The sequence below is a fragment of the Convolutriloba macropyga genome, chromosome 9, assembly GCF_964194025.1.
Source record: "Convolutriloba macropyga chromosome 9, txConMacr16.3, whole genome shotgun sequence".
Taxonomy (NCBI): Eukaryota; Metazoa; Xenacoelomorpha; order Acoela; family Convolutidae; genus Convolutriloba; species Convolutriloba macropyga.
In genome coordinates, this window is record NC_134476.1 from 28,050,975 (window position 1) to 28,074,978 (window position 24,004).

The 24,004-nt window shown below is 35.2% G+C and overlaps 2 protein-coding genes across 5 annotated transcripts in view; both read left to right on the plus strand.

The window, feature by feature from the left end:
* The window catches only part of LOC142345707 (uncharacterized), a 577,332-nt gene that overhangs the window by 383,825 nt on the left and 169,503 nt on the right, over positions 1-24,004 (plus strand). The gene's annotated exons all lie outside the window — the stretch shown is intronic.
* LOC142345706 (uncharacterized) overlaps positions 13,062-24,004 on the plus strand; it is a 64,024-nt gene continuing 53,081 nt past the window's right edge. Inside the window, exon 1 of one of the 3 annotated variants that reach the window (XM_075397959.1) lies at positions 13,062-14,476. Coding sequence is in view for 1 of the 3 variants with exons in the window: in XM_075397957.1 (XP_075254072.1) it covers positions 20,241-20,298 (58 nt within the window). In the remaining 2 variants the exon portion in view is untranslated. Of the gene's footprint in view, positions 14,477-19,466; positions 20,323-24,004 lie in introns of those variants that run through there. The other 2 variants (XM_075397957.1, XM_075397961.1) reach the window with 2 other exon arrangements.

The window sequence follows — 24,004 nt, forward strand, 5'->3', positions numbered from 1 at the left end:
ATATATATATATATATATATATATATATATAATATATATATATATATATATATATATAATATATATATATATATATATATATTATATATATATATATATATATATATATAATATATAATATATATATATATATATATATATTATATATATATATATATATATATATATATATTATATATATATATATATATATATATATATATGTGTGTGTACATATATTACCTGAAAAGGTAAAATTTGCTACATAGGTCCACTAAAGTGATTTGAAAAAAATCTGGACTGTGAAAAGCATGAAAGAACAAAATAGTCAAAAAAAATTTCAAAAAAGCCAGCCCCCAAAAGCTGTCCTAATTATTAACAATCCTTGATTAGCCCAAAGTCAGCCATGCCCATGCTTTCTCTAGTTGTTTAAGCACGTCATTTGTACGAATTTTTCATATGTGAATAGTTTGACAAATGAAAATTAAAAATAATGAATTGCATTATGGTTAATTATTGTGTTGAAGTTATTAAAATTTTAATTTTAGAAAAGTCTCCGAGGAAACGGAAGTAGCCACAGTTCTCTTTGGAGTTTTCAAAGATTGCAAGAGAAATTGTTTTGTCTATACTTATATCAATTCAAAACGAAGTGGGCTAGAGATGCAAATTTGGTGAAAGTGTGTTGAAAAAAATGCAGCCAAAATTCGCGTCGAAAAGTTTGATCAGATGGTTCAAAGATACTCTTTTGTCCTTAATAATGAAACCAATTTGTGAAAATCACAATAACTTACGCTTCGATAACTCCTCAAAAAATACATAATCTGAAAAAAAAATCTCTTTAGTTCAGAATTCTACGCTGTTCAATGATATCACTGAAAACTCTCTACGATGAAAGCATCGGTCGGCCAAAAATGACTGAGCAAAAAGACACTTGAGTATAAAGTCCCCACCCCCAACTAAAAGTGGAGTCGGAGCAAAAAAATACGGGAGGTCAGCGCGTAGAAAAAAAGGCGGTTGTCAGAGGCTTTTTTTAAGTAATTTAACTTGTTTTGTAGCGTTGATCTCACATATTTTAATCGCTTCCAAGTGCATATTTTAGATAATTCTATCAATTTAGGTGGTCAGCTTGCATATATTCAGTGGTGTTTGGAAGTTCTGTTTTTACATAATTGTAGTTTTGTAGTATTTGCAAGCATAGAATTTTTATAATTCTTGACGTTTCTAATGTGCAGTAGTTTTTAGAAATCGTGTTTTTCCAAGCGCATATTTTTCACAATCTATGCTTTTTTGTTTGCTTTTTTTTCACAGACTCCATGTTTCAATTTCTTGCGTCGAACCTACATAATTTAGCGTTTAACATACACATCAAATACTTTCCGTGTGAATTACACAAAAAAGTGTGAATTGTCACACGACTTTTCCGGAAAAAAGTGACACACGAGAAATTTTCCCAGTTACATGATAAATCGTATATTTTTAAACGGTTCTCTGCGCCCTAATCTCATGGTTAATCACGTGGCTCATGCGAAAGTAGTGTGGAAAAACCCAATTTTTTATGTAAAAAATACAATTTTTAGCTGCAGTCAACCACTAAGAAATGAGCGTTAAACCAAGATTTATGCGACATTATTTTGTTCGCCCATTTGACCCCACTTTTTGGTTTGAAAGCAAAATTATTTATTCTATTTTCTGAAAACGGTCCGATATAGCAAAAAAATGTCATTGGTAGAGCAGTCTTTATCTGTAGAACAGATTGGGCCGAAGATTGGGCCGTCTTATCTCTAGAGCAGAAGAAGACCCATAGAGGTTGAGATAACGCAATTTGATCCTATGACTCTTGACTGCGTTAAATATACCATAAGCACATTTTCCGTAAAAAATTTTCCTGCTGAGTAATTTTGTGGCTGTTTATTGGCCATGGAAAAAAACTTCCAAGTGAAAAAACTTTTCTTTGTTGCCTTTTTAGATGGTCAGAATCTCTTTTCATAGGACAAAAACAAAGAAAAAGAAAAAAAGAACACATACAACTGTAACGACTGTAATTTAGATTCTCTTTTATTCTCACGATCACAGCAAATTTTTTTGGGCAAATAAAAAAACAACTGGCAAAAAAATTTCCGTTAAAAATTTTTAATGTTCATTATACGCTCATTCGTACGAAAAATTGCGTTTTTTGATTACACGAGGAAATTTTTCTCGTGTGAAATCACATGAGACGCATTTCCCACACGAAAAATCGCAAAAAGTTTGATCACACGTGAAAAAATCATGTGACTTCACACGAGAAATTTTTAGATTGTAGCGTTGGTAGTATATAAATTTATTGGAGGTCTTGATTTTTCACGTTTTTTTCTATCAAATAAGTAAAAATGCGACAAAGTGACGCTGAAACATTCAGAAAAAATGGGGAATTGTGTTTGTGGTGTAGTTGACGATTTTACTGATTGAATTGGAATCTAAAAACATGTGCTTGGAACCTAAAAATACATAATCTGAAAAAAAATCTCTTTAGTTCAGAATTCTACGCTGGACAATTTGTTCAATGATATCACTGAAAACTCTCTACGATGAAAGCATCGGTCGGCCAAAATTGACTGAGCAAAAAGACACTTGAGTATATAGTCCCTACCCCCAACTAAAAGTGGAGTCGGAACAAAAAAGTACTGGAGGTCAGCGCGTAGAAGAAAAGGCAGTTGTCAGAGGCTTTTTTTAAGTAATTTAACTTGTTTTGTAGCGTTGATCTCACATATTTTAATCGCTTCCAAGTGCATATTTTAGATAATTCTATCAATTTAGGTGGTCAGCTTGCATATATTCAGTGGTGTTTGGAAGTTCTGTTTTTACATAATTGTAGTTTTGTAGTATTTGCAAGCATAGAATTTTTATAATTCTTGACGTTTCTAATGTGCAGTAGTTTTTAGAAATCGTGTTTTTCCAAGCGCATATTTTTCACAATCTATGCTTTTTTGTTTGCTTTTTTTTCACAGACTCCATGTTTCAATTTCTTGCGTCGAACCTACATAATTTAGCGTTTAACATACACATCAAATACTTTCCGTGTGAATTACACAAAAAAGTGTGAATTGTCACACGACTTTTCCGGAAAAAAGTGACACACGAGAAATTTTCCCAGTTACATGATAAATCGTATATTTTTAAACGGTTCTCTGCGCCCTAATCTCATGGTTAATCACGTGGCTCATGCGAAAGTAGTGTGGAAAAACCCAATTTTTTATGTAAAAAATACAATTTTTAGCTGCAGTCAACCACTAAGAAATGAGCGTTAAACCAAGATTTATGCGACATTATTTTGTTCGCCCATTTGACCCCACTTTTTGGTTTGAAAGCGAAATTTTTTATTCTATTTTCTGAAAACGGTCCGATATAGCAAAAAATGTCATTGGTAGAGCTGTCTTTATCTGTAGAACAGATTGGGCTGAGGATTGGGCCGTCTTATCTCTAGAACAGAAGAAGACCCATAGAGGTTGAGATAACGCAATTTGATCCTATGACTCTTGACTGCGTTAAATATACCTTAAGCACATTTTCCGTAAAAAATTTTCCTACTGAGTAACTTTGTGGCTGTTTATTGGCCATGGAAAAAAACTTCCAAGTCAAAAAACTTTTCTTTGTTGCCTTTTTAGATTGTCAGAATCTCTTTTCATAGGACAAAAACAAAGAAAAAGAAATAAAAAACACATACAACTGTAACGACTGTAATTTAGATTCTCTTTTATTCTCACGAGCACAGCAAATCTTTTTGGGCAAATAAAAAAACAACTGGCAAAAAAATTTCCGTTAAAAATTTTTAATGTTCATTATACGCTCATTCATACGAAAAATTGCGTTTTTTTATTACACGAGGAAATTTTTCTCGTGTGAAATCACATGAGACGCATTTCCCACACGAAAAATCGTATAAAGTTTGATCACACGTGAAAAAATCATGTGACTTCACACGAGAAATTTTTAGAGTGTAGCGTTGGTAGTATGTAAATTTATTGGAGGTCTTGATTTTTCACGTTTTTTTTCTATCAAATAAGTAAAATGCGACAAAGTAACGCTGAAACATTCAGAAAAAATGGGAAATTGTGTTTGTGGTGTAGCTGACGATTTTCCTGATTGAATTGGAATTTGGTTCTTAGGAAAGCTAAGCTTGCTAATGCTGCAAAGTGTTAAAAGAGGCGGCAACCACGCACGCAGGTGCTGCTTTGAGTCTGAGAAGCAAACTTCTAAGCATTAAAAATATGCAAGAGCAGCGTTAAAAATGCTAAATTTAAGTAAAACCTACGCTCTGAAAATATAAAATCTATGCTTGCAAACGATAAAATTTATGAAAGTTCTAAGCTTGGAAACGCTAAATTTATGTTAGATCTATGCTCGGATCAAGGTTCCAACCTCAATTCTTTTTCAGAAAAAAATAAGTCTCAGGTTTATAGAATTATGAAAAGACTTTTTAATTCAAATTAAGAGTGTCTTATGGACTACTACACAGTCCAGAACTTAGGTAAAGTCGAGGTAAAGTCTATTCATTGTGCTCTTTTTCAAATTGTTAACGCTCGTTTCCACTGACCAAAAATGAGCGTTAACAAATCTGCCGAAAAAAAATTTGCCAAAAAAATACCGAGTGATTCTTTAATCGCAGATTCAAAATACTACCTTGAAAAAATTTTCCTGAGATTGAATTGCAGTTTCCGGAAGCTTCTCAAGCGAATCCTCCAAAGCTGCATCAGCCAAGAAATCTCTGACGAAGAGTTGACAGTTGTGAGTAATTAGTCTGTATTTAGGTGGTGAGCGATTGAACTTGGCATAGTAATCTGCTGCAAAGTCGCTGTAAGGCAGCTGTTTGTATTCGTCATTATCTTGCAGGGCCCTTTTCTCGAATCCACGGCGTTTTTCCCACTCCTTAACTTTACTTTTCCCATAAGTTAAACGCGCCTCCAACTGCTGAAATGTCATGTGAATGCTACGAATTAACTACAAATGGAACTACAAGACTAAACTCCTCAACTCCTCGTTAACCTACAAAAGATGGCTGCCAAGGATGAAGTCCTCAACCCATAACAGGTATGGACCAGACGGACCTTGGTCGCGGACGGGACGTCAGACTGAACAGACCCAAATTTAGGCATGGGCCAGACCGAACAGACCCAAGGCCGACATAGGCGAGACAATACAGGCCCAAGACCTGGACTAGACCGAGCAGACCCAAGACGAACCCTGGGCCAGACCGAACAGATCCCAGACCTGGACCAGACCGAACAGACCCAAGACGAACCCTGGACCAGACCGAACAGACCCAAGACGAACCCTGGGCCAGACCAAACAGGTCCAAGACCTGGACCAGACCGAACAGACCCAAGACGAACCCTGGGCCAGACCGAACAGATCCAAGACCTGGACCAGACCGAACAGGTCCAAGACCTGGACCAGACCGAACAGACCCAAGATGAACCCTGAGCAAGACAGAACAGATCCAAGACCTGGGCAAGAACGAACAGACCCAAGGCCAACACGGCGCCAGACCGAACAAACCAATGTGTTTTTCACATGCTGTTTCCACTTGGTTGGACCATGATAACGGTTAACCGTTATCATGGTCCAGCCATGTGGAAACAGTATGTGAAAAACACATTTGTTTGATCGGTCTGGCGCCGTGTAGGTCTTGGGTCTGTTCGTTACTGTTAAAAGAGTTCACTGGCAAAAGAGCGTTAAAGCGTAGTCAAAATTTGACAATATACAAATCTAGAGTACCATGAAGCTGTTCAAAGCAAACCAAACACATATTTTTTGTTTGACAGTTAAGCGGACTCTAATACAAAATGATGTCTTTATATTTGTATAATAATCTATATAATCTTAAGAAAAAATAAGAAAAAAAGAAGATTTTTTTGAGAATCTGTTCTACAAGACACACCGTTATTCTAATTACATATTTAATCAATTCGATTTTTCAAAAAAGCAATCAAAATGGTCCTGCACCTAAGGCTGACCCAAGGTGGGATCCTTTTACAGCCTTAATGTATAAAGAGTAAGGGCTGCTTATTTCTGCGCGCGAAGTAGGCTTACCTATATCTCTAAGACTAACAGACTCCATATAAGGTAAATTTCAATTATAACGGTGGTTATTAAGAGTAACAGCGGAGGCAGATGTACACACATCGTGCAACTACTCTATTAGACTGAATATAGTTAGTAGAGTTTTCTCTATAAAAAAGAGAATAGTGTCTTCTCAGTCTGTGATATGAGGGACGTGTACATCAAGTATTTCAACTGCTGCAAAACTTCGATTCCTTCTTTCCAAAACTATTTTTCAAGGTGGATTGAATTTCTACATGATATTATTTCCAAATTTAAAAAAAATGACGGAATGCCTCAAATTCATAAAGAAATTAAACGAAAATTGTTTCGTTGTTTTTGTTGATGATTAGTCCTGCATTTGGAAACTCGCGAATTGTTCTTTTCATGAGTTTTGGGCTGTTTTTGTAGTTGAAAGGAAAATTCTTTTTTGAGAAAACGTTGCATAAAATTTACTTCGTGGGCCCAAAACGGCAAACTACGACGCAAGTGTACAGATTCACTTTCATCTGATACTTTTCAGGTCATTTCTTAGGTAGGCTGCCATTGGCAGGTGAATCGAGCGGAAATTTTTGTGCCATCTTTTGACACATCTCGACCTAGTTTCATGCAAGTATCATGTATCTCAATAGTATCATGTACCTCAATCGCAATCCCATGATCCACAATTCTTGGTGGCAGACTTCTGGCGTACTTTTACGCCGATTTGAAAATTTCGGCCAAAATTTTTGTGTGATATCTTCCTCCCTAAAGTTTATGTTCCAGCTGTTCATTCTTTCGAAACGCTTCGGAAACTTTTTAAATTGATCAATTCGCAGCAATCGGTTTTTTGCATCTCAGTCGCTTCGAGAGCTCTTCTTTTTGTTTGTTATCCGGTTGCATATGACATAGCGCTTCAAGGAAGAATTCTTATCGACATGATCATTGTTTACTACAATGCATGTAGCTTGCTCCTTTTCGAATTCGTGATTCGCCATACGTTCTTGCTATTTGACTTCTTTTGTCTGAAGGAAAACGGGTACTTTCAACCGCATTAATATCTTGGGCCAACGATTAAAATTCCGCTAGCGTTCATATCAGCAGTAATTGTGACACCATTAATGTGTAATCTTCTGATCCATTAATGAGTTTCCCAGAAAATAATTTTCTCTTTTGACTACAAAACACTTGTTTATTCATCTGTAATAACTGGCAACGGAAGAAGAGTTGACAATTCTGCGCCTCGATGAAATTCGCCGAAAGCGAGATCAGGTTTTCCCCCAATAACTGTTCTCGTCTGTTATCTTGAGAGATCTAATTTTGGAAAAGTCACTTTTCCGTGAGTGCTACATAACAACTTTTTTTTTTCAAAAATGTCGGTTTTGACGTTGAACTGACTTTCCAACATACTGCAAACCACAGCGTTTTCTCTAATGCGCCTTTAAAACTGTGAGGTCGCCGTTTGTTGCATCTATTTTTGAAAAGGAGTCCTTTTATCGCTATAGGCTTTATTTCTTAAGTAAAATACTCTACCATAAACTATCTTTTTTTGCGTTATACAAAATGTTTTTCTCGCGCGTTCCAATGTGTCCTAGAAAATCGGTATAGATTGCATTCTTATGGTAAAAACGGATGAAATTTCAATTGGGTCAAACACTGTTGAGATGAATGATCTGGCAGTTCTCTGAGTTATATTTGCTGCAGTTTCTTGCTAACTTCTCTTCCTTTAACAAAAGATGTTGAACAAAACAAAAATTTTGTTAACTGCAAATCAGAAGTTATATTATAAGGCTTTTAATCCAATATAAAGGAAGAATTAACCTATTTAATTCAATTTCCCAAAAGAATTATTCAAAAGCCGATTACCAGACACGGATAAAACATCTGGGCAAATAAACAAATGGGGGTTGGCTATCGCTAGACTCAAAAAGAGTTGACCAAGAGCTGATATACGTTAAACTCAAAAACGCCTCAATACAAGCAATCGGCCAAAAAAGGTATACTATATAAAACTGACAATAACCACCCGGGGCGAGGTGGTAGAAATATGACTCGACAAAGCGTCGTCTAGGGGGTGTCATTCCCGGTCGTTAAATACACGGTCCTGGAAGAAGTTGATGACCCGGTAAGTCGAATCATAAATCTGGTATTTCGGAACAATGACCCGATCTGTCGAGTCATAATCCTATCGTTTCGAATCATAAATCGCTGTAATTCGATTCATGCGGCCCGTACTTCGAATCATAACTACTACTACTACTACTGTTTCAACACTTTAATTCCAAATATGAAATAAAGGCACGGTTGGCAACAAATACAAACAAAACAAGAAGAGTTATTTGTTTGGTTATTCTGTGAAGTGCTGTACGAAGAAATTGTTGAAGGCATTCTTTGACCCGGTTGCTGCTTTCTCCTGCAATTTGGTGAACGATACTTTGTTTCATACACAGTCTCCTTCGGTTTGACTCATCCACGTTTTCCGTTGCCCCCCAGGAGCGCGTCTAGCATGGACGTATTGATCGGGCGGGTCCCAATCGAAGGCACTGCGGGCTAATCTTCCTGGTTCCATTCTCTGGATGTGTCCGTACCATTTTATCCGTTTGAGCATGATCATCGTGGATAGTTGGGGCATTCGTGATCTTGACATAATTTCTTCGTTCGTTGCTTTCTCCAGATATGACACACGTAGAATTCTCCGAAGACAACCACAGTGGAAACTCTCAAGTTTTCTCTCCATTAATTTCGAAAGAGTCCAAGTCTCTGAGCTGTACAGCACGGCTGATAAAACGAGTGCTTTGTACAAATTGCACTTGAGGTGCACGCTGAGCTGCTTGCTCTTCCAGAGATTTTGGAAGTTAGCAAACCGTTGTCTTCCTTCTGCAAGTTTGCAATTGACTTCCTGCAGGTCTCCATGCTTGAGGCTGACATATGATCCGAGATACTTGAACGCTTCTATGTTTTCAAACTCGTTTCCGAGAACATCTTGTTTTGAAGGCTGAGATACGACTAGTTGCGCCACAAACTAGAAGACCAGTGCCTCGTTAGCTCGACCATGTGAGCGGAGAGCCGCAGCACATGACCTACCCCCAGGGGACACCACGTGGAGGTGAGGTTGGATTTTGTCCCCCACTACTACTACTACTACTACTACTACTACTACTACTACTACTACTACTACTACTACTACTACTACTACTACTACTACTACTACTACTACTACTACTACTACTACTACTACTACTACTACTACTACTACTACTACTACTACTACTACTACTACTACTACTACTACTACTACTACTACTACTACTACTACTACTACTACTACTACTACTACTACTTTGATTTTGGATAAGGCGATCCACGGATTACGGTTTTGCTCGGAGATTTTTTATTTCTGTTCCCAGAGCTCAAATAAAACTTGTTTTCGTTAGCAAATATGTTAATCTTGCAGATATTGAAAATGGCCTTATAAGAAAATCTTTTCTTCGATTTTTATGAAGTTTAAAAAAATTAATTAAATTTTGAGAAAATAGCACTTTTCTCTAAATTTTGCTTACAAAACTTCTTTTTTTTATCGTAGATTGATAGTCACGCTTGAGAGCTTTCCACAACATTTTTTTATATAATTCTAGCTCTCTTTTTTGGTTGTTCCATTGACCGAGCGGAGTAGGGTGACATTTGCGGCCAAACAAAAAGTGAAATTGAAAACTCCGTTACTTCACCAAAAATAAACTTTTTTGACTTTATCTCTCAGTTACTCTGCTGTATGACTGAGTTCTGGAATTTTTGCTCTAATAGTGCAGTTGCAATAAGTGCCTTGATATGACCTAAATTTTAGGTCGTAAACTGAAAACGATCTAAACGAGTGACACTTGAACTGCAAGAAATGTGAACTGAGGCAAAAACTGAAAAATGGATCCCGGAAACTGAAATTTTACATGGCTGCTCGAAATAGTCAGACAAGACAGGGCATACTTTTCTGTTAGTTAAGAGCTAATAAAAACGGAGAAAAACAGGTTTTCAAAAATCGCGACTGGAATTTGGGTGCGATATTTTCATAATTTCTGGCCGGATGCGAAAAATTGGAAAACGCTTAAGTTTGATAAGCTCAGCAAAACAATTTTATAACCTCAATTTCAATTAAATGTCCGAGCTTGAAGCGGCCATATTTCCGGCTAATAATTTACATGATAAAAGGAAAAACAAAGTTGAGTGCCATAAACACTTTGTGAAGAGACTCAGCAAAAGTAGGGCCATGCAATTTTTTTTCTTTTATAGATTGTGCTTCCAATCGTTTTCAATCAAATATATTCAGAGCTAACAATCTCCTTTGTTTGATCTCAAAATTCTCAAAAAACTTTTTTCTAAATTTTGTCTGAAATTCTTGCCGAGCAGCAGAAAAATATTAATGTTGATAGTTCGTTTTTGCAACTTTTGATAGTTTTTTTTAATGTTTTCGCATTTCGCCTATAAAGTCAAAAAAACTTACAGAAAAAAAGTCGTTAATACATTTTTTTTACTGAAAAGAGAGGTTTTATAACCATTTTCAGTTTGTTTTGTTTTCTTGTGAAAAACTTGAATTTGGGTACAGTGCAGTTTGTTGAAGTCAAACTTAAAAAGGTTGAGATCAGTTTTAAGAGTAGAACTTGTACAAATTCGATTTTAGTTCCGCAAAAAATTCCATAGCTACCTTTGTCAGTTAAATGTTTTCCACCACACTTATGATTGAAACAAAAAAACAGTTGCAACTTTGCAATAATGGACACAAAAAAACAATAACAAAGAAATATGAGTGAGTCGTTCAGAAAAAAAATTTTAAGGAACCATTTTCGATATCGTTTATGAGCTACTAATTATTGTTGCAATTCATTTTTAAGCAGAAAAAAAACAATCACGTTTAGAAAACCCTCCATTTTAAAACACTAACGGAGAAAAGTTCGAAAATCCGAAAAACTGGAATTTGGGTTCGAAAAAAACCGCCAAAGTGGCCCTACTGGTCTGGTCGCTAAGTTTATCAGGAAAATCCTATAATAATTGTCATATCAGTTCCTCGAATCAATTTTGGATGCTCAGAAGGAACAGGTTAATCCAAATTTTTTAAAGCCATGAAAAAATTTAGCCCAAAATGTTTCGTATGGGTAGAGTGTTTTGCAAGAAACAAAACGAGCCTTCAAAACTTTTTTTAATCCTCGGGTACTTCACTAAGTGTTTCATTGGAGATATTCCATGATGCAATTGGTTCAGATTTGTTTTAATCAAGTCTTAGAAAACACAGAAACAACAAAATTTGCAACTCCACAAAAAATGTAGCTTATGGCGATGCTCATTGCTTTTAATTCATTAGACGTGAGTGTCTTTCCGAGGCCTCAAGAGCAATGGTTCAGTAGAAGAATGTGTTTCTTGAGGTGTGAAAAAAGTTTGCAATCAAACAATTGCAAAATGGGTTCATTTTGAATAGAATTTTCCTTTTTGAAACCTATTAAAAAACACTATTTTCCTTTTTGAAACCTATTAAAAAATACTTTTAAAGCGAATTTTGTTTCAATATTACAGCTAAAAACTTGATGAGAAAAACTCTCATACCTCACTTAGACAAAACATGCTTGCAGCCTTCATGTGTCCCCTTTATGTGTCAATTTGCCTTGTAAGTTGCAAAAAAAATTGAAACACCCTTACTGCAATTTCTTGTTTATGTTTGAAATTCGAAATTACCTGAAGTTCGTTTTGAAGTCCTTCGATTATGATTTGAGTGTCAAGAAGCAGTTGACCATCCTCACCTTCGTAATAATGGTCGATCAGCAGTGCCCAGTGCTTGCTGGAATCAAGTGGGAGTGAAACTGAACTGTCGCCTAAATTTCGAGTGAAGAGGTACAGTTTGACATTCACAGGATGTTGATCGGCACCTGCCATTTCGTCAAACCTGGGAGAAAAATTATGTTGTTCATATAGTGTTCAATATACTCTGTTTCTTACTGGGTCATAAATTGTCATTTGGTTTGTGTAACGAAGCCGTTCAAGTGATATTCATAAATGGCGCTGCGAAGATGAAGCAAAGAATTACTAACTCAATAACGCTTCAAAATTCAACTTTTAAAGGGTATATGGCCCAGCGCCAGAAACGCAAGCATCGGAAAACTGGAATATTTTTGATCAAAGATAAAGTTTGAGTTTGGAATCGTTAAGTGCTTGCTTACATGTGAATGCGGTGTATTTCGTGGGTATTTTTCTACTGGCTGAATAATGTCATCGAAATGGTGCAGAAAAAGAGAGAATTCTGTCCAGCTAAAAATAGAGATGCGACTAAGACGAGATAAGTGAATGCGTTGGACCGAATAGGGAAGCTGCAAAGATTTGGTTGGGTAGCGATTGGTGCGTTAAATCACAAGGTGAAATGCTATGCCGGCTCGGAAATAATTCACTTTCAAACAATATGTTCAGTAGAGACTGAAATTAACTCGGACAGACAAGTAAAAGTCAACGAACGGAAGGCGGTAGCGAATGACAGCTTAACCTCTACAATTTTAACATACCCCCCAATACCACCCCCCCCCCCCCCCCCCCCCCAATGTTTCATCTCTCCTCTCTTCACATTGAACCCATTGAATTCAGCGCTCCAATTGAATTTTTCATCTGGTCTTATATTTTATCATTCCATGCGTTTTATCACATGTTCATGTATGCATATACTTTGCCTGGAATTTGTTCATATGTTCATGCATTTGTCTGTATGAAATAGCTGTGTATTGCGTTCAACATTTACCGTGGCCGAATGAAAGCGAAATATATGAAAAACGGTATAAGCATTTCTTCATACCATGTGGTAAGGTAGGCATAATTTAAAACAATTCCATTCATACATACATGCATACATAGAAAACACAGAAAAGTCTAAACTGAAGTGAAGAACGGGAATTACTGAACTGGTGCGAACTTTTATACCGTCACGTCACATGACCTAACATAACGAAATACTGACTACATTTTCCCCACCATTTTCCACAGCTAAAAAGAGAGCTTCAAACGAATAGCTCAAAACGCAAAACGAGAAAAAATCGAGAGCAGCAAAAATTAAAACCGTGTTGTAATTCAGCTTAAAAAACAGCAAAAAACGGTACGAAAAACGCAGCGAGCGCTTATATAGTTTTGCACAAACGCAGTTATATTGCAGCTTTATTCAAATTCACTGGAGGAAATTAAAACAGCGATTTATAAAAAAGGAAAAACAGAACTTAGCTAGCTTGAGCTTAAGATAGAATCGTTGTATTGCCTATAACAATAGAGCAAATACGACGGTATATAACAAAATTTTGTTCACGCTTGTTAAAAGCGAGCATATATTAAAAAAGGCCACCTCTGCCCCGAAAATACCCCTGGCCGGAGCTTAAAAATATTTTTCTTTTAAGTTGTTACGACTGCGGATTTTGTAATACTTGAACTTAGCCTCGTGTAAATCATAGACGTTAAAAGAAAAGAAGAGATATTATCTAAATTTCTGGACACAGTAGCATTGAATAAACTGTCAATTCTATATCCATATTAATTTCCTTCCCCTTTTAGTTAAGGGAAAGAGCGATGAGTTATTCTTATCTTTGAGTGAAGTTAGTGTGAATGACCTCTGCCCGGCTGTCACATATGCGAATAGCCGCTACAACTTGTCACAGCTAAGCTAAAACAACAAGAAAACAGCAAAACAATAATCAACTTAATATCGAAGATAAACACTTCCGCTGAGTGTTGAAAACAGTCATTTTGGTTTTATGCGAAATTATCCAAATTTAAGTCAAATTTTAAGTTTTAGTTATTTTAGTATTCGTTCGTTGGGTTCCTGTTTATCACTGTCGGATTTAGGTACATCAAAAATTCGATCTTTTTTTCTCTCCAATTCATATTCTAACTCGAGTCATTTATAGACTATAATCCGGTCTTAATTATATGCTGACCTGAGTGATTTTGTCCCCAAAATAACTTCGCATCATAAAGAAACCTACAATTAAAAATACGTCCATCCAATTCGATTCAGAATTTACTATTCCATAAAAGCCGAATCCTATAATTATAGCTTCTAATCCGTCCATTTACAATTTTTCCTATTACTTGACCAAGCGCCTGTACTAATTATAGATCCCGAATTATTAGTTATTTCGGCTACTTAATTGGGTCTATATTGGTACTTTCTTTATAAATCAAAGTTTTAACTTAGACTTTGACGTTGATTACCCCAGTACATCTTAATTTGGTAGATTCTCAAGATAAAAGAGAAACCAAAATTTATCTGCTCTATAAAGATTGCTGTTATCAGCCAAGTTAAGTTGAGAAATTTCGATATAATTGTATCCTATTAATCCTTTTAATTAGAAAAAACGTCATTGGTTATCGGCGATATTCTGCAACATTCTGAAAATCACTGGAGTTGTTCATTATTCAAGTACGAATTCAGGTGAGATGCTTAAAAAATTTCTAAATAACAATTTTGAAGCGATAGCTTCAACGGGTTAAGGTTTCTCAGACTTTGAAGTCAGGTCAGACCTTAATGAAACTATTGTCCCATAACCATAATGTTTTACCCTTAGCGCGACCAAAACGCTCTCGCTAGAGGGCAAAGTCTAAAAAACCTCAGCATCGATTCCATAATCTGACAAAATTTAACACAACAGAAGTTTGACGGCTTGTTCTTTGTTTATTGATAGCACAATATGCCGTTAATATATGTGCAGTAACAATATATGCAGTTACATATTTCATGAAGTGATTAAATAAGGAATCTGTTTGACTATGTCATATTTTGGGTTCAACTTCTTTTTAATCCGACAAATTAATCCGACACCAACCAACATAAAATGGCCCACCCCCCCCCCCCTCCCCCCCCCCCCACTTTTCATTTCAAAGCCATTTCCCCAGCATCCTACATAATCGTATAGTCTTGATTTTAAGTTGTACCAATTGTATAAAGAAAAAAATTAGTTGTAAAAAACTAAAGGGTTTATATTAATAGGATGAAACGACAAGATCGAAACGATCAAAACCGACTCGGACAGAAATTCCTATATAAAACGGTCATTTTCCTCATAAGCTCATTAAAAAAAAAGAGTTGCATAATTATTCATTTCACTTGAAAGAATTCATCATTTGAAATCAGACGAGACGCGTTTTTCACAGGAAAAAAGGTGTGATCAATCATTAGACGAGAAAATTGTGTGATTTTACACGAAAGAGTTTTAGAGTGAAATAGGGGCGAAAAGTGGGTCACGTTTATTTCTCTTTTCCATTGCTTCACTCTGGGAAAACTGTCTTAAACTCTTTTTTATCGTCGAGTGTATTTGATGCATCCAGAATCCTTAATGATGTTTTTCCGTAAGTAATCAAACAAAAACGAAAAATATCTTTTTTAATGTCAGCTTTTTTGAAGCGTTGTATTTGTAAACAAATTACGTTTTTCTAAATTTTGTTTCTCATTGCAAAAACTCATCATTTTTTTCTGGCTGAGCTTTTATTTGCTTTTTTCTATTTTTTTGCTGATTAGTATCTTATGCATGTCATTGAATTGGTTCATTACGACGCAGAGGTATACCCCAAAATTTCCGCTTTAGTAAAATTGGCTCGAAAATTAGATACATACAATGAACCAAATTAGGAGACATCCTTTGTATCTTTTTTTCGCAATAGGGGTTCCGCCAATTTTGCGAAATAAAAGAACATTCGGAACGAAAAGAAGGTTACAAGTCTTGTAGTATTTTTCCGCTCAATTTAGGTATCTATTGTTCGCGCGCCTTCTGAGCATGCAATAAGAACTTTAAAAAAGATATAATTGAAGCTTTCAAAGCTTCAAAGTGCTTTAAATACATGCAACCACAAAAATTGATTTTTTTCCGAAAAATCCCTCGCACATCAAAGGTTTTGTATATCAATGTGGGACTGGCCGATTTAAATAAGTATTAATAAATACTACTAATAAGTAGTAATAAGTAGTAATAAAGTACAATAAGTTGTAATAAAGTAGTATTAAAGTACTACCAGTAGTAATAAGTTAGGCTTAATTAAATGAGTAGTATTTAAGTTAGGCTTAATTGCGGATTATATGCGAAATCGAGCTACATTGCGTGCGAAAAATCGATTTATCAATGGAGCAGATGCGTGATACAAGCATTGCAAAAAATAGGTTATAAAGTTTGTACTTGTATCTCGCGGCTAGGATTTGGACACTTTTGCGTACACGGGTTGGTAATTTCCCTTCCAGTTTGCCATTCCAGTTTCTCCTAAAGTAGCTATTTTCCGCAATATTGTTCCATTTTCAATGTATTAACATAGTAAAAACGAACACGAGATACACGCATCGGGCATATCTGATTTGGGTATACCTCTGCGTCGTAATTTTTTGATATCCTTTGACCAGTAGAGGCGCACTTGCAACTCTACTTGATGAAAATTTTGTTTGTTGTTTCTGATCAAAATCCATCGATAAGTTAACTTTTTTTGGGTTAGTGATAATTGTAATCCAGTCCACACGTTTCACCAGCGGTCTCGTGCAATCAAATTCTCAGTAGGGCAAAAAGCTCCGCCAGAGGATAATAAGGTTGCAATGTCGATGTCGACTTAAATTAAGGATAATAGCCAAATTATTTTCGTATGTGAATTCAACTGACAGTCTGATTTCGCATATAAAGTAGAGGTCGGATGTAATTTTTTTTGCGAACCAAAACGCTTTATTTCAGCAGAAAATTTTTCAAATAAACGAAAAATTTTTTCTGCACTTATATATGCGATTATTTTGCACTTCAAGATGCTCAGATATATTGTCAATATTCTCGTATATAAAATTTTGACCAAAATTATTTATGAAAGTTGTCGTTTTTAATTGATTTGAAAAAGAATACGTTGCTTGCAGTATCGTTATTTATCTGTTCTAAACGATTAAAGACTGAATTGGATAGGTAAATATGTTAATTTTTCCTGCATTGCAAGGCAATAATCGACATCAGGGTTTCATTTTTCATTGTAAAACGTAAAATGATGACACTTTTCTAATTTAAAAAGAGTTCTTAAGGAATAAATTGAAATCTCACTCCTTTTAGATAAAAGAATGTTTTTTTGGCTTCGCTTCTGCTCTTTGAGAAATTAAGCTGACTAATGGAGCACGATTGTTTGTTTTATCCACCATTTTGTTTTCTGAAGCAAATCGAAGTTTATATTTTTTGCCATAAGTTTTGATTTTCTTTGTCATAGCTTTTCGCCTAATGTGGATGTCAAAATTTAAGCTAGCTGCAAATTTTCTCGAGCAAAAGATGGTACAATAGGAAGAGGAAATATTCTCAAATCATAACCAGGACTTTCAAGTTGTTTTTTAAACGAAGGGTTGCAATCATTGCAAGAAGAATCGAAGAACAGAAAAATTCTGCAACCTATAATCACAGATTTATACAGCGGTTCAACCTAATTTTTTCTCCCAAATTTTGGTTAGCTCGGTCAAAAACAGGATATATTATCTGTTAACTACTTATCCTAAAATTGTGTCTCGTCCTGAGAAAAAATTGAAAAAGATCTATTTACTTCAAATCAAAACCCCTTTTCGCACATCCAAAAGATAATTCATTTCATGAGCTGAACATTTTAAGCGCCCAAATTTTCATAATGTTTAGTAAAGAGCTAGAATTTATCAAACTTCAATTTGAGAAATAAAAAATTTACATGTTTGGAAAATTTGCGAAGTCTGACATGCTCACCAAGATCAGTTGCAACTAGCTGCGAATGAGCAATGAATGAACTGGACTTTTAACTCGACATTACCAGTGACTGAAACTAATTAAAAAGTAATTTAGATTTGAAGCCGTTTTCGCGTTTTTTTAAACCGATTATTGGAAATTCCCCTGCAGTTTTCCATTTTTATTTGTTTATTTTTTCAATTATTCCTTTTTAGCCATATTTACGAAAAAAACTTCTGTGTCTCTAAAAATCAGCAATATATTATAAAATCGGCCAGGTATTTTGGCAGTGTTTTTATTTATGACCAAATAAAAATCAGTGCATAGGATTAGAGAAATGAGCGCGCGCGTTAGATTTTAACTATGAAATAATCCCAAAAATCTATATTATGAAATTATTATAGGATTGTCCAGTTGAAATGTCTTTTATGCAAAATGGACAAAAAAAAACACCGAAGTTTGAAGAGATACGCTTGTCCCTGAAAAAAGCATATTTTCTGAAAGTAATGTAAACAGTTTTCAAATCATTCGGTCATTTTTAAATGCAAGGATATCAGGAGTAGTACTACGCACAGCTTTTCTCCAGTTCCATTCAACTTCATGGAAAACTAATGAAAGCATAACAAAAATATATTCTGTTTTGATTTCTGATTTCTCTTCAGTTAACCAATGCAACACAAGAGGCGTCTTCTCGTTCATCAAACGATTTTCACTGCAGTAAAGCAAAGAGAGATTAAACTACTTTGTGTTTGAAAGCCCATTGAAGGTCAGATTAGGTCTGTGACGTCAGAACTGCTGAGCACAATTCGAAAGTTAACTTACCCCACCTCAGCCGACCCCCCCCCCCGCGCCGCGCGTTCCACGGTGGCAGGAGAGCCTAGCTGGGGCGGTGGGGGGGGGGGGGGGGATGATTTTAAGCGATGGGGAGATATATTTGGTTTAATTAACAAGTTTTAATGACTTCAACTTGTTTTCTATTTATAACTTCTTAGTACGCTCCAATGTCTTTGTGGCCTCATATTGTTTCGAAAAGAAGTAACCTAGCACAAAGCTGTTTAAGCTCAAACTAATAACTTGTTTTGAATATTTCCAAAGTTTCGGCAAAACTCTTCTGCTTCACCAAAATGGCTATCATGATATCTGATCACAACTTTATGCTCTTGTGCACTAATAATAAAATTATCAAAGTCTTTTGATCGAGCCAATTTAATTGCTGTTTAAATAAAGACAGTATGAACGCAGTGGCAGAAGTATACAGCATGACCACAGGTACACATTCAACACGTGCATACATTTGTCCGGGCAATCGCCCAATTGGCCGACAGCCCTTGGGGGTTCAAACAACCACCATAAAATGGGGCGAGGTTGACAATCCGACCTCACGCCAATTGCATTAGTTTGACAAACTTCTGATATTTTGATCAATAATATTTGTCAATCAATCAGAACTGAGCGGTCGGCTAATTTCTCGGTTCTTACTTTTCGGCTAAAACCTCCCGTCGGCCAATATGCCTTGCACCTCTTGACTATATAGTCACTAAGGAATAAAAATTCAGTACGGTTCCCGACACGCGCTTATAGGAATCTATCTCGCATTCGGGAATAGAAATGAAAGCTGTTAATAAATTCCTTTCTTTCGCCCTCTTTTCTGAAGTTATAGTAAGTATGTGAAAATGTTCTTATACGCTTGGGTTCAGTGCCCTCCTGGACTGTAGTGAGAATGCTTATCTTGACATGTTGACTCTACGAATTTCTCTCGCGTTCTCTAACTTTCACTCGGTCACAAATCTGTAACACAGTCACTTTGTCAAGTTCTAAGTTCTTTTGTTTTCGCTCTTCAGCTTATAGTGTTTCCCGATTCTTTCGCTCTTCTGCCTAACAGCTCTGAAACTGACAAAAGAATAACAACTAAACCAAAAGACTTACATCTCTTTACTAATTAAGTTGCATCTTGTATAATAAATATTGCTTTTGCACTCCTCGAATTATTCCCTCCCCCTCTCGTCCCAAAATTTAACTCCCCCTCTTGGTCTTCAAATTAGCCACCCCCCCCCCCCCCCCCCCACCCCTACCTTAATTCAAATTTGTGACCTCGTCACGATTTGTCAGGGCGTTATTAAGGACTTTAAACCTTCTATAACGAACCATTTTATATTTAGTACATTTATTTATTGACTGTTCATCTTTATAAAATGATGTTCATAATTTGATTGTGGCCCCGTTTAACATTGCTTTTCAAAACTGCATGATATCAAAGGATTGGATTTTAAAAGACAACGTCGTCAAATAATCAGACTTCGAATTGAGTTCGAGGCTCTTTAAATCTACCCCCTCCCCCTTGATATGTATAATTATCAACCCCAGCTGAACTCAATAATTACTTCATGCGATAAAGATTTGGAATAAACAATTACCTGTACATAATGTTCTTTTGAGTAAATTACACAGTTTTTGGCCTGTATAATTGATTTGAAAACTTTTGGTTTGAATATTTTGGTTTATTTAATGCTGTACAACATCACGGATAGTTATCAATATCAAACAGAGCTGTTTTGGCCAACAGGTACACGTTAGCTGCATTGGCGCAGTTAGTTTCATTTTTGAAGTATCAATTCTGATCTGCTTTTTTCATCACGTCAAGTGCGTACCTGAAAACTAATAATATTTCTGATTGAGATCGTTTATTCCAATATATATATCAATACTTGGGGGAAATTATTACGTGCGCTTTTTAACTAATATCAGCAAGCACGAGGCTCAAAACTGCATAATTTTGTGTGATAACAATTTGAAACTGACTAGGGTATATATGAAAGCAGAAACGGATGAGTCTGTAAAAATTGATGGGGAAAACATTCATGCCCTTCGCTTTTACTACAAACAATTATAACACAAATAATGATAACTCAGAACAATTTTCAGGTTATAATGTAACAAGGGGGCTCATTAATGTGCGTTTGCAAGTGATGTTCCGACCCGCGCTCATCTACATTTTTGACTTAACTGTCTTTTGACTTACATTTTTCTCTTATGAAAATAGATGTTTGAGTTTAAAAAAATCGTTACACAACCAACTGATAATTGAATTAAATAATGCCATGCCTTGTTACGAAAAGATCTGCCAGTATAAAGATTACGAGAAAAAAACCACAACAACCTTTGACCTCTCAATGATGAGAATAAGCTACAAATTGACAAAAAAAAACAATAAAAACTGAAAAGTTAAAAAATTCGTTGAGAATGTTCGCTATAAACTGACTGCTTCCGGTAAAATTGTTCATCCAACCCTAAATTACAAGCTTATGAGACCGGTCAGCATTTTACGGCTACATAAAGAGTAAAGGAAACAGGCAAAAACAGCAAGTTCAAAAAAAATTGAGCGAGAAAAAGTGTCGAAGCCATTAAAAAATAAGTTAAAAAAATTGTTCTACTTTTAATTCATTTCAGCATTTGGAGTCTTCTGTTTAACATTTCGACTCCAATAAATCGACAAACAAGAAAAAATAAATTAAAACCACGAAAGTTTTGAGAAAACCATAGTATCAACGCCATTAAATTCGATAGCTGTCAACGGAACCTAAAAAAGACGCTGAGTTATAAGTCGATGAGAAGGCAGGGATCTCTGTTATTCATAAGTAACCAACAAAACACTAAAAATAAGTCAATGACTAGGAAAACAACAACAAATACAGTCAAAGCCCAAAATTAATGTAGAAATGTGCGAGAAGAAAGTGACGAAGCCATTTAAATTATAATCTTATCTCTGAAAACTGTGATCCAATGAACTTCTTCTCTAAGTAAATGCAAATATCAAATTTAAGGCAACGTGTTAAGATTTCAAACGAAATCATTATTACAAAAAAAAATTTTCTAAAATTTTAAAAAATAATATGAGAACTGGTGCGTCGAAGTCATAAAACCAATAGTTAGAAGATAAAACCACTAACTAGGGTACTTTTGGCTGATTTAGAACAAAAGGCTTCCTTCATTACTAAAACTGACCTACAGTTCACAAAATTAAGTTTAATATTGATTAATGTTAGAAAAATTTCATGAAAAGTCTTTTTTTAAAGTCTTAACAGACATTAAGTTCAATAGCTTTCAACAGAAGACAGTAAATACGCTCAGTTATAACTTGATTGGAGGACAAAAATATTTGTCATGCATAGGTAATCAAGCAGACATCACGAGAAGTCCTATGACTATGCAAACAACAACAAATACAAGCAAAAATTCTGTAAAAAAAGTGCGAGAAGAAAGTGTCGAAGCCATTTAAACCATAATTTATTCTCTGAAATTTTTATCTAGGATTCATTAAAGGTCCTCTCTCAGCCAATGAGAGGATATAAATATCAGGATAATGTGATAAGATTTCAAGAGGAACCAATAAATCAAAAATATCCAATTTTTTTAAATCTTCAGGAGTTGAAGCCATATAAAGAAAAGTTAAAAGATAAAACCGCTAACCAGATTATTCTTGGTTGCATTAAAAAGGAAGGGGGTCCTGCCATTACTGTGACTGACTTAGAATTCACGAAAATAAGTTTATGATCGGTTATTAATAAAAAAGTTTCTCGGAAAACCAATTTTAAAGTCTTAACAGCCATTAGCTGTCCACTCAAAACCCTAAATAGTTCCACATAATGCTCATCACAAAACTTATTGCACATTTAGTAAATGAATATGCCAGTAGTCTATGCCATAGGACCCAAAAATTTAGTAAAACTTTAAAAAGAAAATCGAAATTTCATTTAAAATAGCAAAGACTCAGAGTCAAAGCCAAAAAAACAGAAGCGGTTCCTTGAAAACGAATTATTTTGTTCATTGGGATTCTTTAGACTAGATCAGGTATGTAATTAACGTAACTTTTATATGAAAAAGAACTAATCTCTAAGGGAATCAAGAAAACAAAAAATGAAAAGTTTTCTAAAAAAAGAGATCTCAAATAGAATTCGAATTTTTTGATAGTGAAATTCCCTAGGAGACCAGAACTAGTCTTTTTATCGTCTTTCGTCTATTAGGAACTCATAATTGATTCAATTTGTGGCCGAAATGCATTTTTGAATTAATACTTTTATAAAAATAACTTAATTTGAAGAAAAATTACACTAAAAGTGAACAAAATATCTCGTGTTCATACAAAACTTCAATCCTTGATAACTCTTCGGAAAAAGTAAATTCAAAAAAATTATTTGAGTTTACAATTATACACTGGACATGATTTTTAATGATACCACTCACTTTTCTCTGTGATGAAAATATCGATCGGCCAAAATTGTCTGAACAAAAAAACCCATTTGAGTATATAGTTCTTCCCCCCACAAGTGGTGTCGAAACAAAAAAACTTCGCATAGCGGCGAAACAATGTGAATTGTCAGGATTTCTCTGATGTTGAATTTTTTGATGACTATCATCAGAATTGTGGTAAATTGAAGCTAAGATACGCTACGGCGAGACTCGAGTAACTCTCGTCTACAGTCAGACCGTACAAATGGGAAACATAAATAGAAAATAGAGCTCATTGATTGTGTCTAAACTGAATGACATTTCAGATTTTCAGTTTTTTTATAGCAAGTTACTCTTTTTGAAAGAAAGGAAACAATCTAACATTTTTTTGTGGTTAAACGTATCTGCAGCTAATCTAAAATTTTCTCCAGTGCATCCTTTTTATTATTGTACCCTTCATGAACAGTTGAGTGTGATTTCCAAAAGAAGACTAGAGAAAAAGAGTTTCTTTTAACTCCATAGTTTTTATTTCACAGCAAATAAAAGAAGCCCAGACTTTTCAACAAGCATCCTTATATTCACAGACTTACTACTACTGAACTCAAAATTTTTCAAACAATGCAATCAATTTCTGTGGGTTTCTCTTATTTCTTAGTATTTGTTTGCTTTATTGAACGTTTTTTGTCAATGAGATGTCAAATTGCAGCACTTTACCTGCTATTTGGGTCCTTATTTGGAAGAAAGAAAGTTTAGCAGAAGACATGTTCTATTGCTGCATAGTACCAGTTGTTGGTACTATGCTCAATCAATCCTCACCTAATGGTTATTCCACTTAGACAGTATTTGGTTAGAGGTGTGATCAAAACATTTTTCTAAGAAACTTCTGCCCTTTATTTAGTTACATTCGTTCTCCTGTCCCTCAATATCTGTGGTGATTGTTTTCATTGTTTCTCGAAAGAGACATAATGGTATCAAGCGATTTTTTTCAAATCTATTCTTGAAAGCGATGTTTTTTTTTTCAAATCTTTCGCTTTAAATCTATT